Below are 19,675 nucleotides of genomic sequence, written 5' to 3'. Positions count from 1 at the left end.
AAGGAAATGGCATGAAGGAATATACTCACTGCAGGAAGAAAGCATACCTGACAAAATATTTTAAGACTCCTTGTATTTAGCAGGAAGGTTAGAGACAGTATTCTCTTAGGTATGGTCTTTGAGATGTTCATTAATTTAGCTAATGGGAAAATGCCAGGTGTTCAGGTGTTCATGATATCCGACTAGAGAAAAGTCTTTATATCCTAGTTGACTAATAAAGACTGCTGCTCCCACATAATTCTCAATCACAAAGTAAGCATGCCCAGAAACTATTTAGCAACATGTCAACTCTCTACATATTTATGCCTTCATTTTTAGGTAATCATACCTATCGACGTTTAACCATTTATAAAAGTTGACCTAGGCAATGTAGGTTCTAACGTTACGTTATCCACCTGTGTTTCTACATTAGTCATTTTCAATAACTGTGCACAGAAGAAAAAGCTACTTGAATTATTCTTCTGAATTCTTGGATACTAGGAGCTGCTAGACTTTCCCTAAAACACTTCCACCTTTTACTGAGCATTTGTAAGTTCCACTGTGGCCTACTTCATTAATAATACACAAATGCATTTAAATTCTGAAATTCAAGCAAAGATATCAGAGAAGATAAATAACAATAACAACAAACCAGGAAATCATGAGAGAAACCAAAAGTCTGAGCTCCCTAAGGCCTTTTTTATTAGAGCTGTAAATCATATCACCCAAAGGGGAACTTAGGGGAAGTTTGCACACAATCAAGTCTAACCTAGCAGCAGTACTGGAAATAACTACAGATGAAGTGCCAACAATGCTTGGATGATTGCCACCATGAGTAACATTTGTCAAGCATTTGTATGACTTAGCTACACTACAAAGCAGCTTTGCTATGTAGTTCATGATGTTTTGGTTAATTATACTTTTAAAAGTAATCTCCAGTGAAACAAAAGTCAGCTGAACTCTCAATACATTTGAGGAGGAAACTGGTGCCCTAGCATTGAAGCAAATGGCCGAGGACCACCTCCCAACATCAAAAACCCCACCAATATGTCTGAAGGCTGCAAAGGGACTATCAGAATGAAAGATGTCTGCAAGGTAGTCACTTTTCTCTTCCAAATATTTTCTAATTTTGTTACTTTTAAATCCTCCCTTCCTCTCTAAATCCCCCTCCCAAACATCCCTCTTATCTGGGTCAACAATTAAATCACAAAGAATCTCAATGCTCTCAGAGTAACGCACATCTGTCTATTACATTGTACATTCACTGGAACCAGATCAAGGGAACCAGAAAAAATTGTGCTGCATTCAAACCTTCAGCCTAAATGGGTCGCCCTGCAGTGCTACAACTTTCAAAGTTGACACTGACAGTTATCTCTACAAACACTGAAGGGCTCACTGGTGCCAAACAGGATGTCCCTGCTAGGAAGTTCATTGACTATAAATGTTATGTGGTGTCATAACAAGCAATAACGTGCCAAGACTCTGGAGCTTCAGATTAACCACCGAAAGACAACATGGGAAATGCGGTGAGTTCATCCTCATGAAACCACAGCTCAGGGGAAGCACAGCGTTTAACACTTCCATTTACAAGCCTTTGGGGAGGAAAATCTGGATCACTACAAAGCTGGAGAAAAGTCTCCCTGTTGTAACTCAGGGCTATGATGAAAATGACAAGAATTACAACCAAGGGAGAAAAAGAGGGAGCAAAGTTCACCACCTAAGGCTTATCTGGAATTCAAAGCAATCTAGGTTAATATTTTATGATACAGAATCAAAGGTACACCCCTCACCTGCACTGTTGTATCTGCCTGGCGACACCTGATGAGGAGGTGTTAAACAGACAATAGCCCACGCTATGACACAAAGAGGAAGAAGGCCATAGAGGCAAAGAACAAAGAGGAAGAGGAGAAAAGGTACAGCAGCATGCACCACAGGTAAGCAGAAAACTGTGATGTTTATTTCTTGGTTTATTTCTTTTCCCTCATATTTTATCCCGGCTCAACACACTTCCTCCAATTCTGAGTGCCCCAAATATTTGAACCAGGATTTTTTAAATGAGAGAGAAATCTTGTTAACAAGGAACTTTCCCTTAAAGCTTTCTAAATGTATAAAAATTGTAATTTCACAGAGAAACCATCCAACTCCTGGCTCTCCTGTGACTGATTTTACTCTACAATAATAATTTCTAACATTTACAGGATTTTAAATACATCGTTTCATTCAATCTCAGGACAACTCTGAGGTAGGTACAGCATTTCCACAGCAACCCAAAGGTGCAAGAGCATATCGCGAGCATGTGGTGGAACAAGAAGTCCAACCCCAAGCCTAGATTTAGTTTATATCTTATACTTGGTATTATTAGAAGAGACACTCTGTTCGACACAAAGCTCAAGTTCTTCTACCTTAGATCACATGTCCTGCCTAATTTTAAAGGTGGTTTTTAGAATGAATCACCATAATGGCTTTGCAGACTATGACTGTTCCTGATGCACCAGCCTGGCTATCAGCCGTGGGTCAGATGAAGGGTCAGGAGGGCAGGTGGTTAAAAGGACTGAGTGGCTTGATCTCCTGCTAAAATTACACAGAGAAGACTAACAGCATTGCTGACACAGAAAACTGGACTGAGAACAAGCTACAGTTTATCAAAGTAGAGCAAGTTACAATTTAAATCAAAGGGAACGCCTTCTCCTGATTTTTAGGGCAACTAGCTCACCCTGGTGGACAGAAAACTCAACTACGCAACCATCAATTTTCTCCCACACCACCTCATTAAAATACTTGTGCTAAAATTAGGGAAACTGACTCAAACCAGTTGATACACTTGATGATTTAAGTTTGTTCAAACTTCATGACCAGATCTACCTAGCATTTACAATTAACTATCTATATCGTGTTAGCAATCTTATACCTGAAAATTTGTCTATATACACGTAACGTGAGAAGTTTCTGAAAGCTGCTTAAACTCAAATATAAAAGTCAAGATTTGTTGAAAACGACAATAAATCTATAACAAGAGTCACTATAATGGGCTTTTGTTATGCAATAAAGCTAGTCCTCTATTTTCTACAGTATTATAGTAGCAATTTTTTGATATGGTAGAACTCACCTAAACTTTAATAAAACTTAACCATAAAAACATTTATTACAATATTTATAGATATTTACTGAGTATCTTTATATAACAGGCACTATACTAGACACTGAAAAAATAGCAGATAACAGGCTATTTCATTGATATGCAGAAAATAAAAAACTGTGATGCATTAGAGACCCTGTAGCTACTTCAGAATGAGTGGTCAAAGAAGGCCACTATATATATTATTTGCAACTGCAGAAAACAGGAAGTCACCCAAATGTCCACCAGTAGTAAACAGCCCGAATATCCATCAATCATGAAAAAAATATCCAACAGGATACTATGTAATCATGAAAAGCTTCAGGTAGATCTCTACATACTAATACGGAAGATGTGCAACACACACTATAAATTGAAAACAAGGTATGAACCGGGTATACATGAGTCTATGTGGAGACATTTCTTAAAGCAACTGCTTAGATGTGGGAATATATATTTTTAAAATATCCCAAGATTGCTAATAGTGATTACTTCTGGGAAGAAGAACTTGGGGTGGGAAGAGTCTATATTCCATTTAATACTCTTCAGAATGTACATTTATGTGTATTCGTTCCATTTAAACACTGAAATTTTATTTTTAGTATGTAAATAAAAGCCAAATCAGTGTGACAGAAAACATGGGTGTTCCCTTCTTGATCTGTCTGCAAATGTTATATTTCTAACGTATAGTCTTAATATATCAATGCTGCACTGCACTTAGAGAAGCTGGTAATATCATGTCCATCTAGGTCTTTTCCCACCTGGATCTTTTCCCCCCGTTACTAATACTCAAATGTCCTTACCAAAGAAGAATGTTCATACCTCTTAAGCAGGTCATTGAGAAACTACAAATGTCCTGTGTGATAATATCCCTAAATTTACGTTTTAAAAAATAATTAATTTAAAAGAACTCCAATGATTCTAAAGGAAAACATACTTCAAAAGAATTTTCCAACACAAATAAGCCTAATTATTTAGTGGCATTTTCCAGTCAGGGGCAAAGAAGTCATTTCCAAAATTAGCAATTCAAACTCATATTTTAACATTATAAGGCAATTACAACTATATGCTTAATAATATGGAAGGCAGTAAACGTGGTACACCATGAGATTTTAAAATGAAACAAATTAGCCGAATTTGAGTTTCTTACCTAATGTAGCATGATTTTCTTGCTCCTGACTCTTTTCCAAAAAGGCCATCATTTTTGAATATTTATCAGTCCACCAAGGATTATACTTCAAAATCTGTTCAATCGCCTCGTCTTCAAAAAAGTCAGCTCTAGGAAAAAAACACTGAAAGAACTTACTCTACAGGATTTCACTGGCTTTTACTTTTTAACATTTTATCTTAACTCATATTTGTACTAGAAATACAGATTTTTAATTCAAAGTACATTTCAAGGAAAGATTGAACACTATATTTACTTTCTTTGTAGTTACTAACCACAAACATAAGTTACTTACCATAAAACAAAAGTAAGTATCTGACTAAAGGGATATATAACATTTCTGATCTCTTTTTTTTTTTTTTAAACTTTTTTAAAAAGAGATAGGTCTCACTCTGTCATTCAGGCTAGAGTACAGTAGTAACATGATCACAGCTCACTGCACCCTCAAACTCCTGGGGTCAAGCAATCCTCCTGTCTCAGCTTCTCAAGTAGCTATGACTACAGGCACATGCTACTGTGCCTGGCTAATTTCCATTTTTTTATAGAAACGGGGTCTTGCTTCCTTGCCCAGACAGGTCTTAGACTCTCGGCCTCAAGTGATCCTCCCACCGCAGCCTCCCAAGGTGTGATGGGATTACAGGCTTCACCCACTGTGTCCAACCTCTGATCTCTTTAAAAAGAAGGTACATAGAAGACTGGTCCTACCCTGAAGTCCCATTCCATATTCAATGATGTGAAATGAAGCAAATCTGAAGACACACTGGACTGAAATCTAGCACTTGTGCTAGGTATGCAAGTACCACAGACTTTAGTAAAATTTCAATAAGGGAAAAAATTTTTGAACTCAACCAGCAAAGAAAAACAAGCAGATGAGTAGGAAATTCAGGATACTGCATCTCCACAAAGAGGCTAAAAGGGGCTATACACACAAACACAAACACACACACACACACACACACACACCATTTTTGGCATGTGAACTCATATTTTCTACCAAGATACAAACTATTTTAAGATACTAATTTTAACAGTTCCTTAAACTACTGAAGAAGATAAAAGCAACATTTGTAGAGAACAGAAAGCTAATTTTCCTGCACTCTACATTCCTGTTTTAACTAGAAAAATAACAGCCACATTCAAAATACACCTCTCACTCTTGCAGGACACTTATTCAGAAATGATTCTATCTTGCATTCAAAGTTGGAAATTGGTATTCTTGGGAAAAGCATTAACAAAGTATAACTCATGGTGAAAATTTTATTTATATTTTAGTTAACTAGAAACTCAAGGAGTTGGTTGCTTTGATACACTGAATTTTCTGATAGTTTTACAATCTTATAGTTGTAAACTATAACCTTATATCAGTTCCTAACTGATAGTTTTACACAGTCTTCCCTTTCACCTGAGACACTGAAATCATTTAAAAATTAGAAAGATCACAGACAACTTACAGAGTTCTTCGTATGTTCCAGGCACTGCACTAAAAGCTTTGCATCCATTATTTCTTTGAATCCTCACACCATCACTATGGGCATGGGGTACTATCAATACTCTCATTTTACAAAGGTAGAAACTGAGGATCAGAAAAGTTTTGTATCTTGGCCAAGTTCAGAGAACAAGTAAAAAGCGTAGCTAAGATGTAGACGTACTGAACTCTTATTCCAGACTCCAAGCTCTTAACCAACATAAATATTCCATTTTTATATATGAGGAAATAAAGTACATATTAGACAAAACTGAACAGCTAATACCTTGAAATAGGAATTCTCAGTAACAATTTCTGACAGGTGCACAGACACATGAGACTAGGACAAAATAGCTGCTTCATAAACTAATCCTGCTAAGCCTATTTTCTTATTAGCTATCTCTATCTGCTTAAAGTGAAGGAACTCTTTTGAATTGAAGTTCTACTATAAACTCATCCACAAATCAGAACGTGAGCTTTTTTCTAGGAAATAGATTTCAAAGGTATAAACAATAACAATAAATGGCTAAAATGCTAAATAAGTCATTCATTCAACAGAAAGTACTGACATTGTGCCATGTTCCATGATCCATGTTAGGCACTGGAGTTCCACTGCGGACAAGACACAGACAGTCCTGGCCCTCACACAACTTACAATCCCATGGGAGAGTCAAGCAATTACAATATAGCAAAATGCTATGACATATCAGCAGTACAAGATTCTAGGGCAAAATAAATTAGAATGACAGGCAAGGACCCTGGAGGATATAATATCTAAACCAATGGTTGAATGATAATGAACAGTTAACAAGATGAAGAGGGGTGGGACAGGGTATTCTGTAATGAAAAACTGGTTGGCGAAGGCTAGAAAACAAGAAGGCACATTTAAGGGAAAAAAAGTTGAAAGAAGCTGAACATAATACAGCGGCAACCACCTTGTAAGCCATGTTTAAAAAATCTCAAAGATGATCCTTACCAACTAAACACTTAAAAGCTTTTTACTTAGGGGAATGACATTAGCATGGTTTAGAAACATCACTCTTATTGCAGCCTGGAAAATTATTTAAAGGGAGAAACCTGGAGAAGCAGACATAATGGTGGCCTAGAACAAGAGAGTGGCAGTGGACACAGAGCAAAGTGGATGAATCTGACCTATATGTAGATGACAGAACCCTCAGGATGCAGGGAATGAAGAGCTCAAGGAGTGAAAAATGACACTGAGAATTCTGGCCTCCACAACTCAGTGGACAACAGTGTCCTTCGTTGAGACAGGGACATAGAAGGGAAGCTAACAGACATGAGGGAGAAATAATGACTCCTGCTTGGGATGGGTTGAGTTTGACATGCCTTTTTTTAGGATTTACAAACAGACCAATCCAATAGGTAGGTGGACATACAAGTCTGATGCTCAAGACAGAGATATGAGAGTCATAAGCATCTAAACCAAGAAGAGGATAAAACTGCCCAGGAAGAACTGGCGCAGTGAGAGAAAAGGGCCTTGGACACCGCAGCGTGGAGGGCACCAAAGGGAAAAGGGCCTTGGACACCGCAGCATGGAGGGCACCAAAGGCAAGAGTAGAGGAGCCTATCTGAAAAGATGCTGTTTTCCTCCCCAAGGGACCACGATGAAGGGAAAAAGAAAACTGGCTTGGTAACACAGCATTTCTACCACCTCCATACGCCTCCCCACCAAAAACACCTCCAAAATGTTTGACTATTTTGAGTAAAATTTCACTAATACAGTCCTAGTAATCTGAACTGTGGTCTATGCTTGACATTGTCCATGAATTAAGAGTTTCATGAATAAGCGCTGACGGCGACTTATGTTTTACTTTTCATAATAAATTACTTTCAAGTTTTGATGTCTGTTTTTTCATCTGAGAGCTCAATTTTTTTTCAAGACTTTTTTTTTTTTCAAGACAGTGTCTCGCTCTGTCGCCCAGGCTGGAGTGCAGTGGCGCAATCTCGGCTCACTGCAAGCTCCGCCTCCCGGGTTCACGCCATTCTCCTGCCTCAGCCTCCCAAGTAGCTGGGACTACAGGTGCCCGTCACTACGCCCAGCTAATTTTTTTGTATTTTTAGTAGAGATGGGGTTTCACCGTGTTAGCCAGGATGGTCTCGATCTCCTGACCTCGTGATCCGCCCGCCCTGGCCTCCCAAAGTGCTGGGATTACAGGTGTGAGCCACCGCGCCCAGCCTTTTTCAAGACTCTTAAGGTCACTAATTGAACAAGCATTCACTGAATGCCCTCTACGTGCATCATCAGGAAGATGAAGATGAAGATCTGTAAAACTCACTTCCTGCCCTTAAGGACTCCACAATTTAACGAGAACCATGTACACAAACACAGAACATTATAAAACAATGTGGTAAAAACAAGACAAACTGTAATAGGGAAGCACTGAGGTGGGCTTCCTAAGCCAGTCTAACAGGGCGAGTGCATGGAAGAAACAATGAGCCCAGTCTGAAGAGATAAGCAACCACTATTCAGGCAATGTGGGGTCAGGGGAAATAAATGGCAAAGGGATACCATGATAAAAGGAAATATATGAGAAGCAGTGTGGGCTGGGCGTGGTGGCTCACGTCTGTAATCCCAACACTTTGGGAGGCCAAGGCATGTGGATCACTTGAGGTCAGGAGTTCGAGACCAGCCTGGCCAAAATGGTGAAACCCCGGTCTCTATTAAAAATACAAGTTAGCTGGGCATGGTGGTGCACACCTGTAATCTAAGCTACTCAGGAGGCTGAGGCAGGAGTATCACTTGAACCCAGGAGGCAGAGGCTGTGGTGAGCCAAGATCGCACCACTGCACTCCAGCATGGGCAACAGAGCAAGACTCTGTCTCAAAAAAAAAAAAGAGAGAGAGAAAAGCCATGTGGTACAGGTGGGGAAATGCAAACATTCATTATTGCTGCGGTATAAAACATGAGCAGGGAGTGGCAAAAGTGAAGCTACAGAGGAAGGCAGGGCCCAGATCACAGGGAAATTGCAATGACACACAAAGGAGTTAGGTACTTTAAGCAGAAGAGCACCAAGGACAGAGTTAAGCAGATTTTCATTTTCAGCACATAAGATATCATACTAATGGTTCATGGTTGATGGATCTGAAGAAGTCCAGACTAGAAGCACGGATGCCAGTTAGGCAGTTAGTGAGTGCTGCACTAAACCAGACACAGATGAGGGCCAGAAATTGATGAAGTGAAAAAAAAAAAAAAAATACTACAGAGATAAATGGTACAACTTCAGGATTGATTGAATGTGTGGGATAAGAAAGAAGGCAAAGATGAATCCCCGCTTTCTAACCTGGGTGACTGGAGTGAAAAATGGGGCATCAACCAAGTTAGAAAACTCACTAAGACTTTAGAGGTAAAAGGATGAGTTCAATTTTTGACATGTTGAACAGAGGAGTCAAGCCAGTGGGATGCCCAGTCACTCTCTTCAATATGCTTCTTCTTCATAGCACTTAATTACAATAAAAATAGTGCCTACTTCCTCCACTACAATGGAAGCCCCATGGACAACATAGAGATTGAGATCTTGCATATGCACCACGGTGTCCTTGGTATCTGTGACACTGCTTAGCATGTAGTTCATTCAGACAAATATTTGTTGAACAAATAAATACATAAATGAAAGAAGGGATACATAAAATTGTATTCTAATGCTTTTTCTCAAGTTCTGTGTTTTGAATTGAGAGCCACCTCAGAAGCAGGTGATCTTGCTCCCAGCCTTCCAATTACTATTTGTTGTCTTAATATCTACTCAATAAACCCAAGAACTTAATTAATATACCATCTTTTTTCACAAATTCAGAGTAATGAAAAATTATCGCAATTTAAAATGGTACAACAAATGGTATAAGATCATTTTTGTCCCTTTTCTTATCTCACAGATGTTTAGAATACCGACTAGATTCTTATGTTTTCTCCCAAAGAAATAGGCAAGATTTTATGAACTGGTTACTGTAAAATGTATGCCAACAATTAAAAAACTATTTGGGAAGAAGAAAACCAAACACCTTCAGCAAGAGAAATATGAATACTTGGCTATAATAATAAGCAATGAGGAATGACTATTCAGAAATGCTTCAAGATGCTGTCAACATATTTTAGTGTAAAAATAATACCCCAAAGGAATTACAAGTAAGAAATGGATAATAAAAAACAATAAACATTTATGGATCATCTATTATATGCCCAGCACTATAGTGGGCTGCAAAACATGCCAAAAAAAAAAAAAAAAAAAAAAGATTATACCACAATAACATCCAGATTTTACAATAAAAGACTTTTAAATAACAATCTAAAATCATATATGTGCCTTTGAAATGTATAAATTTTTCTTTACAATCAACTGACTTCACTGTGCTCTGCTTAGGCTGAAATTAAAATTCCTAAAGCCCCCCAAATCCTGACAACATGAGGAAACACTATGACTTGTAAAGACAAGTCAAACAACTTACAAATAGGTAATATTATGCTAATATTATATACATTATTAATTATGCTAATATTATATACATTATGCATTACATGTGTATATTACAATGTATTATCTGCATTGTGATAGTAATTTAAAGTGAGCCTTTTTTTCTCCACTCTTTTAACCACTAACAAAAACAAAAAAAAAAAGCACTGAGCTAAAAAAAATTTTAATTAAAAATTTAAAAGAATTTTAGGTGCATTTCATTTAATATTAATACATTTGGGTGAGTCAGGTAATATTATGCTAATATTATACACATTATGTATTACATGTGTATATTACAATGTATTATCTGCATGGTAGATAGTAATTAAAAGTGAGGCTTTTTTTCTCCACTGTTTTAACCACTAACAACAAGAAAAAAAAGCACTGAGCTAAAAAGAATTTTTAAATAAAAATTTAAAAGAATTTTAGTTGCATTTCATTTAATATTAATACATTTGGGTGAGTCAGTCAGCTAATATAAATAGTGAGTAGTAAGTAACACAAAAATTACACTGAGCCAAAGTCTTACTGCTATCAGAAAAGTCACAAAGAATCTTTACCTCATGACTCCCACTCTCCTCACTTAGCCCATAACTAAATTTAAACCATTCCTGTAAGAACTGTTCTTTGAGAAGTGGAAAGAATATTTCACGCATAGTATTAAAGAAAATGAGCTTCTGGATAAAGACACACAGAAGATGGAGAAAAATACGGGCTGCTTATAATATCACACTGCTAACTATAAATTCCAATTTCCTAATTCTCTCAGGCCATAGTTATTCTTCTAGTTTTAGAAGAGAGGAGATAGGCAGTTCTTCTAATTAAGCTCCCTCCCACTTGAAATTTCAGTCTTGTAAAGCTCATTCTGTTTTTATGCTAGCCTGAGAAATTTGCTGACAATGAAATTTCCACTTTAAATATTCAGCATAATTTTAAATGGGTTTCTTCAAATTACTCTTCAGTGGACCTTTAAAACCACAATTGGAGAGATAAAAGTAATTAGAAATAGCAATGTAAATGGAGTTGAATCTCTCAGATGTCCTCCAAAATGTAACATACCCTGCTCTTACCCAGTTTCCCTTAGGATGTTGAACAGTTCAACTATTTATCATTACACATCACTCATTCCATTTGCACATCACAAGATATATCCCTACCATTCCAATTAGTATCCTACTGTGTCACAGGAGATAGAATGTTAATCACAAGAGCTACAGCAGTTAAACTGAAATAGTGTCCATGAAACGGATATACAAAATGACAAATGGAGAGACTCTTTTCAAGTCTTGGCCAAGCCACTTAGTAGTAGTGTGACCTTGAGCAAGTCCCTTAAACTCCTCTCCTCATCTGTTGTGAAAACTGAATAATCACATGACTGCACTTTATAAGCTGCAGGTACTATACCAATATAAGGAGATATGATGATCATAACTACATATGTAACAGTTTAGAAAATCTTGACCCAGAATTAATAATTAAGGTCTACATCAACATAAAACCCTCATTCTCCATGCATCCTAGTAGAGCCACATGTCAAAGAGAGGTCAAGCGAAAATCCTTGGAAGAAATGCTGCTATCCTGGCCAGTGGGAGGTATCACAATCTCTCAAGTCATCATGTACCTATCTGTTAATTAGGTAAGTTCTTCATGCAAATTTAAGCCTGATGGAGATACATTATAGCCAAAAACACAATTAATGCCAGTGGGAAATACAGCAAAACTTCAAATTAGATTCTATTTATTCTCTACCAAAGAATAATTAATTGTTCATTGGAAACATATCACTGATTACAAGGGCTAGCAGATGAAAGTATTAGGAAGATCCTGGGATCAGCCAAGAAATGTGGTACAGGTACATTTAAATTCTTAAAGAAATTGAAACATATTTTCATTTATGCACACCATTAATCACAACCAAAAGTTTACTTAAAAGAAGTGTAATAGTCTCATGAATTCAGTATTATCTTTTTAAGCCTGGCAAGAAAAAAACTAAAAAGTATGTTAGAAGAGTTCTCTGTTGCTAAGATGAACAACTTGAGATATAAGAGGCAACATCTTACAAAGATTACAGAGGTACAACCGTTGTAGGTTAATTCAAACGTCCATTAAGGTCTTCAGTCATCAATAATTTCTGGAATCCAAAACGCACATCCCTAGCAGAGTTTAAAAGACACTCAAAAGTTTTAAAATAAATGTCAAGTAAATTATTTAATCCTCAAAAATCTCATTACTCACAGATAATGATCAGGATCAAACTTGGCCAGCTCAGCGGCCAGGCGCTTCTGTCTTCGTTCAGCTGCAGGGGTGAAATCTGGATCCTTAATATCAATAACATCACTCAATTCATCCTGAGGACACCCAGAAAAGAAAGAATAATTGCTGTCTCCTATTTTTAGCATTTAAAACTCAAATATTGTACAAAATGTCAAAGCACAGGAAGAACCTAACTGATCAGTAAACGATGATGCCACCTGTGACATTTAGATTCAAATCCAACAAATGTTTAAGCATCTACTACTTGGTAGGGCCTGTGAGATCTTTGTCATAAATTATCTCATTTAATCCTTACAACAAACAAGCTGACTGACAGACATTAAGGCTATAGAAGTTTAACATAAAAAACAGAATGGGGCCGGGCGCGGTGGCTCACGCTTGTAATCCCAGCACTTTGGGAGGCCGAGGAGGGCGGATCACGAGGTCAGCGGATCGAGACCACGATGAAACCCCGTCTCTACTAAAAATACAAAAAATTAGCCAGGCGTGGTGGCGGGCGCCTGTAGTCCCAGCTACTCGGAGAGGCTGAGGCAGGAGAATGGTGTGAACCCGGGAGGCGGAGCTTGCAGTGAGCCGAGATTGCACCACTGCACACTCCAGCCTGGATGACAGAGCGAGACTCCGTCTCAAAAAAAAAAAAACAGAATGGAATAAATCCCTACAAGCAAGCAGGAACATTTAACTCAACATCCATTTCCCCATTTACACCTAGAGATTTGAAAGTTATTAAACGTAGAGTGGCTGGATTTTCAGATATCTACACAAGTCTCTTCTTTCTTCCTACAGTCTAGCTCAGCTGGTCTAAAGAAGCATTACCATACAGATTGAATATCCCTTATACGAAATGCTTGGGAACAGAGTGTTTTGGATCTTGAATATTTCTAAATTTTGGAATACTTGCATTATACCAGTTAAGCAGCCCTATTCCAATAATCCCAAATGCGAAATGCTCCAAAGAGTATTTCCTTTGAGTTCCATGTTTGTGCTCAAAAAGTTTTGGATTTTGGACCACTTCAGATTTCAGATCCTGTAAAAGACTACATACAAGCTGGGCGTGGTGGCGCACTCCTGTAATCCCAGCACTTTGGGAGGCCAAGGCGGGCAGACTGCTTGAGCCCAGGAGTTCGAACCATCCTGGGCAACATGGAGAAACCCCATCTCTACAAAAAATACAAAAATTAGCCAGGCGTGGTGGCTCACGCTTGTAGTCCCAGCTACTTGGGAGGCTGAGGTGGGAGGATGGCTTGAGCTCAGGAGATGGAGGCTGCAGTGAGCCAAGATCATGCCACTGCACTCCAGCCTCGACAACAGAGCCAGACTCTATCAGAGATATAGATAGATAGATAGATAGATAGATAGATAGATAGATAGATAGATAGATAGACAGACAGACAGACAGATAGATAGATAGAATTTTTATGGGCAATTTTGATGCACAGTATATGACTTTCCATTGAAAAATGTAAAAGTCGAATCCTAAGAATCAGTTTTCCCGTCATTGCCTTTGCCTAGATGCATACATACTGATATGGAATATGTTTCCCAAGCCAAATCCTACAGAATAAATGGACATTAGGAAAACTGCCTAGGATGCCATATGGTCTTTATTCTTTCCATCAGAATTGCGAAGCAAAGAAACCTTATACAATGTGAAATACTCCTAAAACTGTGTCTTTTTTTTTCTTCTGTCTCACTACTCCTGCTACCAACCACAAGCGAGAAGTACAGAAACTCGAAGAAGCTTAAAGAATATTAGCTGAAAAGAAAAAAAAGGGAAATAACTTAGAGAGTTGAGAAAGCAAACTGTTAAGACATTTATAAACAGACTTATAGGTTGGTGCCTAAAAGGCAGGTTTAAAAGTTGATGGCTGTAATGCAAAAACCACCGCAACAAACGTGAGCAATGCTGAATCAGTTAGAGATAGGATAGAGCCTCTCCAAACAATCAAAATTTCTGTATAATAATTTTAAAATTCTCTCATTCCTATCACAATCCATTTAGCTTAAGTAGTATCAATAATATTTCATCTAAGCACATACTAATATAATAAAAAGGGTCCAGAGGCCTTTTTAGAAGTCACTGGAACAGGCTGGGCCCAGTGGCTCATGCCTGTAATCCCAGCACTTTGGGAGGCCAAGGCGGGCGGATCGCCTGAGGTCAGGAGGTCGAGACCAGTCTGGCCAACATGGCGAAACCCCGTGAAACCCCGTCTCTACTAAAAAATACAAAAATTAGCCAGGTGTGGTGGCATGCACCTGTAATCCCAGCTACTCAGGAGGCTGAGGCAGGAGAATTCTTTGAACCCAGAAGGTGGAGGTTGCAGTGAGATGAGATCGTGCCACTGCACTCCAGCTTGGGTGACAGAGCAAGACTCCGTCTCAAAAAAAAAGAAGTCACTGGAACATCCAGAACATCTTAATGTTGTCAAGTACAAACACTCTGGGCAAAAACCAGATTACTGGCTGTCTCCAAACTTATAAAAATTTACATTCCAAAAGTTCCTTTGCAATTTACTTTTTGGAGAATTAGAATATATTACACTATATCCTATTGAAATACTATTACACAGTATTTTCCTTTGAGTGTCATGCTGGTGCTCAAAAAGTTCTGGATCTACATCTCAGCTCCAGTGTAATCATGCAGACTCTCTGAACCTCAGCTCTCTTACTGTCAAGTCCAGTAACATCTCCATCACAGCACTAGGTATTAGTTTCCTCTTTGCTTCCTGTGCTATAACAAATTTGCACAAACTTGGGCTTAACACAATGCACATTTATTATCTTACAGTTCTGGAAGTCAGAAGACCAAAATCAGTCTCCCTGAGCTAAAATCAAGGGCTGCACTCCTTTCTAGAGGTTCTAGGAGAGACTGTTTGTCCATTCCATCTTAGAAGCTATCCTCACTCCTTGGTTTGCAGCCCCACATCATAATACCATTCCTCTATCAGCTTCTTTTTTTTTTTTTTTTTTTGAGACAGAGTATCCAGGATACTCTCCCCATCTCAACATCCTCATCATAACCAAATCTGCAAAATACCTTTTGCAACATAATGTAACATATTCTGGGGAGAAGCACAAGGACATTTTTTTGGGGAAGGGGACAGTTTTCTGTACTACAGGCTGTTGTGAGGATTAGATGAGATAATACAAGTAAGGAACAAGCAGAGGCCTCAATACATTCAATAATGTCGGTCTCCTTTCTCTCTGTCTCCCTCTTCCACTGCTGCTCCCTGTTACTCACTGGCAAACTTCCTACTGAGTACAAAGCCTCCCCTCCACTTCCATTTCCTCACTTGCTAATAGCAATTTTAAAACACAGACTTACATGTTCTGCTTCATTATTTCACCTTGACCAGAAATAAAGTCATAAATGGGGTATAACGTGTGAGTCTCTGTAGATAACTCTAGATTTCAGAGGGTAAATGGACCGACATAACCCCAGAAATTTAAAAACTCTAACTGCGCTGAGCGTAGCCCCAGACTGTGAGCACAGCTCTGCACAATCTAGCCATCTTGTTGTTCTTCAACCCCATGTTCACTGTCCTCTTCTGGCTCAGATACGCTCAAGCCACTCACTATTCTTTCCATTTCTAGATAATGTCAATCAATTCCAATCCTGAGCCTTTGCACTTATAGTACCCTTCTCATCATTGAGAACTCAGTGCAAATGTCACCTTCTCAAAGGAGTCTTCTCTGGGCATCCTAGCCAAAGTAGTACCCCCAGTCTTTCACCTCACCCCATCCTTTCCCTTTACCTGTAACTATCTGTCATTATCCTGTTTACTTGCTATGTGTTTACATAATTACTGTCCATCTCCTCACTAGTATGTTCTCTGAGGGTGGAGATCTCATCTATCATCTTCTTCACTGTATCCCCATCACTGTGCCTGGTGTCCAATATTAAATCATCTATTCTGCAAATAGTGCTAGAGGGCCTGCTATGGAGTAGAAACTGTTCTGGGTGCCAAAGTGGAAATCCAGTAATAAACACACAGACCAGGTCTCTACTCTCATGGGAAGGAGAACTGACCAATAAGAAAGCAGCTCTTGGCCGGGCATTGTGGCTCACGCCTGTAATCCCAGCACTTTGGGAGGCAAAGGCGGGCGGATCACGGGGTCAGGAGATCGAGACCATCCTGGCTAACACGGTGAAACCCCGTCTCTACTAAAAATACAAAAAATTAGCCGGGTGTGGTGGCGGGCACCTGTAGTCCCAGCTACTGGAGAGGCTGAGGCAGGAGAATGTGGTGAACCCAGGAGGCGGAGCTTGCAGTGAGCCGAGATCACGCCACTGCACTCCAGCCTGGGCAACAAAGCGAGACTCCATCTCAAAAAAAAAAAAAAAAAGAGCAGCTCTTTTTCCTCTCCTCTTCCCCCTGGCCTCCAGATTCAGGGCCTCCACTATAGTCATGCAACACGTACACAGCAGAACACGAGTGTTCAGAGCAGTGCAACCCCCACCCAGGCTTGTTCTATGCACAGTCACATGCAGCAGCCCCACTCGAACTGGACTCTAAAAAGAAACAGAAACAAACTAAACGCAAAGGTAGCTTGGGGTTTAGAAGTAGAAGCCATTAATCAACCAAAGGGAAGAAAGAGGATGAGAAGTGTTCAACTACAGCAGGAAAAAAAGGTTCCTTTTTCTTTTAAACAACTGCTATGGCCACTAGTTATTAGAGCTATTTAAAGATAAACATTGCCAAGAAAAGGTCAGGTAGGATTTAAATTAAGTTTATGGAAGTTAGGCACAGGTTAGGCAGAGACAATCCAGAAAGAAAATAAAGAACAATGAACACATCTGGCTAGAGGGTCTCCTGGAAACAATGGCCTCAGGTCCCCGTGTAGCCAAAAGAAGGACAAGGGCCAGCAAGCCTGGCGTCCTGCGGCGCTGGCAGCAGCAGTCCCAGGAGCTTGCTGGGTTGGCGCCCAGAGATTCTAGGATTGTTGCTGCTGGCAGCCACCACTGCCAGAAGCTTGTTGTGAAGTCCTGACTTTGAGCAGCTAGGGCAGTTTTCCAAAGGCATACTGGTGGCTGGCGGCAATTTCAGAAAGGAAAAAAAGACTAGGGGTAGGAAGAATATATCGCTGTGTATGGGGAGTGGAGGGAGGAATGTTCAAAGAGAATTTGTTTCGGCAAAAATATTTTATTTTCTTATTATCAGTATAAAATATAGACGTTTACAAGCAAATCCTGTCTAAAAAGTTGGAGGCAAAAAAATATGAAAGACTTCCGTAAAGGGCTAAATTATTCAATGAAGAAAAGATCAGTGAGTGTTGAAATTATGAATAATTTTTTTACTTTCTTCTTTGTATTATATTTTTATAATAAATCTGTACTGCTTTTAGTATTAGAAACAAAGCCATTTTTCATCTATGGGGGAGGAAAAAACTGTAAAAATACTCATATGAGTAGTCAATGAAGCTGTATGGAGATCTCTTCATCTACAGGCAGAACGAGAAAAAATAAACTTGTGAGAAAATACTATTTGAGAAAATGGTGAAGTTTTCAAAATCATTTTAAATTAGAAAAGATGTTCTAAAATCTCTTAACTGTGATCATCATTTCACTTTCTCCCAGCTGCTTTACTCATAGAAATAGGGTCATGTTATTAACCTTACATGATCACTCAGTTTTGAACCACTTGTTACGGCTGCCATAAATAGCAGCTGTGAATGAAGAAGAACTCTGTAAGTAATTAACCAATTATGCAAGATTTCTGCGGCAATATTTCATAAAACCTATCTACCTTAATATCTTCAAGAGGATACATTTGAATTTTTGGAATCTTGGGTTTACACTTGATTTCTAAAAGTCTGGTTGCTGCACACAAAGTGCTCAGCACAGTGCTATCCAAATACCCTGGAGCAAGGTGAGCTTCAGGATTCACTCTTTCAGAGTTTAGAAAGGTAACATGGAGGGCACACCATATTTTATGTAATACCCTCTAAGATGTCTGGGACAGCGCCCATATCCAAACACTACTTCTACAGGAAATTTTTGAATATGTACACTAAGTGGGATTTAAAAACCTGTATCGGTTCAGGTTAAGTTTTGCCACCAAATTAAATATTTTAACTTTTAGTTTTCAGAACTTTGTGTGATCCCAGTATTGCACATATGGGGTTATAAACCTGTACTACAAGTAGTATACTATTTATGTTATAAAACTCTTAGAGTTTTCCCAAATGCTCAGCTGTTTTTCCCCTACGTTAGGGAATATGCATTCAAATTGTTTAGAAAAGCAATGCTCATGCAATTAAAATTTGAAGAAGAGTTTAATGATTTTAGACAATTAAGCCATTTTAAATGCTTAGAAAAATAAACATTAAATTCAGTGGTTCATTTCTTTTTTTATTTTTTTGAGATGTAGTCTCACCCTGTCACCCAGACTGGATGGAGTGTAGTGGTGCAATCTCGGCTCCCTGCAACCTCTGCCTCCTGGGTTCAAGCGATTCTCCTGCCAGCCTCCCAAATGGCTGGGATTACAGGCATGCACCACCACGATCAGCTAATTTTTGTATTTTTAAGCAGAGACAGGGTTTTGCCATGTTGGCTAGACTGGTCTCAAACTCCTGACCTGCCTGCCTCAGCCTCCCAAAGTGCTGTAATTACAGGTGTGAGCCACCGCACCCATCCACAGTGGTTTATTTCTGATGGGAAACAGAGGGATGTAAACAAAAAGGGATTAGACAGGAGTCAACTATATTGGTTAATGTTTAATGTTTTTAACCTAAGTAATAGATATCTAGGTATTTGATACATTAGTTAAGACATCCAAAAAGACAGAAAGTAGAGCAGCTTAAAAAAAAAAAAAAAACCCTAAATTATTAAGTGAACATTTTCAAGATACAAGAATTTCTGGCCTAAAAGGGACTCATTCTAGGCTCACATTATGGCATTCCTACAACATCTCAGCAACCTGTCAGAAAGCTTTCAAAAGGATTTTCCGTAAACAGCAGCAACGATTAAGTAACAAATCCCTGGCTTCAAGAAGCACTTCTAATCTAAATGTAAAATCCGTACTTAGCCTGTGTGACATTTATTATCATTCGTGTATAGCATTAGATTGTCAAGCCCAAAACAGCCTGACCACAAACTATCTCTTGGCCAACAATTGAGGGCCATTCACTGTAGTTCCTGCTACAGACAAAACTGACTCTATTCTAATTACCTCTGAGATGACCAGCGATTGTGATCAAGCAGA

General features: G+C 38.8%; 1 protein-coding gene across 1 annotated transcript in view; it reads right to left on the bottom strand.

Annotated features, from left to right (window-relative positions):
- SHQ1 (SHQ1, H/ACA ribonucleoprotein assembly factor) overlaps positions 1-19,675 on the bottom strand; it is a 104,759-nt gene that overhangs the window by 75,645 nt on the left and 9,439 nt on the right. Inside the window, exons 5-6 of the mRNA XM_030801568.1 lie at positions 12,432-12,544; positions 4,245-4,372 (exon numbers count right to left, since the gene is read on the bottom strand). Of these exons, the coding sequence (XP_030657428.1) occupies positions 4,245-4,372; positions 12,432-12,544 (241 nt within the window). The remainder of the gene's footprint in view (positions 1-4,244; positions 4,373-12,431; positions 12,545-19,675) is intronic.

The sequence above is a fragment of the Nomascus leucogenys genome, chromosome 21, assembly GCF_006542625.1.
Source record: "Nomascus leucogenys isolate Asia chromosome 21, Asia_NLE_v1, whole genome shotgun sequence".
Lineage (NCBI taxonomy): Eukaryota > Metazoa > Chordata > Mammalia > Primates > Hylobatidae > Nomascus > Nomascus leucogenys.
The sequence above is the reverse complement of the archived record's forward strand: the minus strand, read 5'-3'. Positions and strand labels throughout refer to the sequence as shown.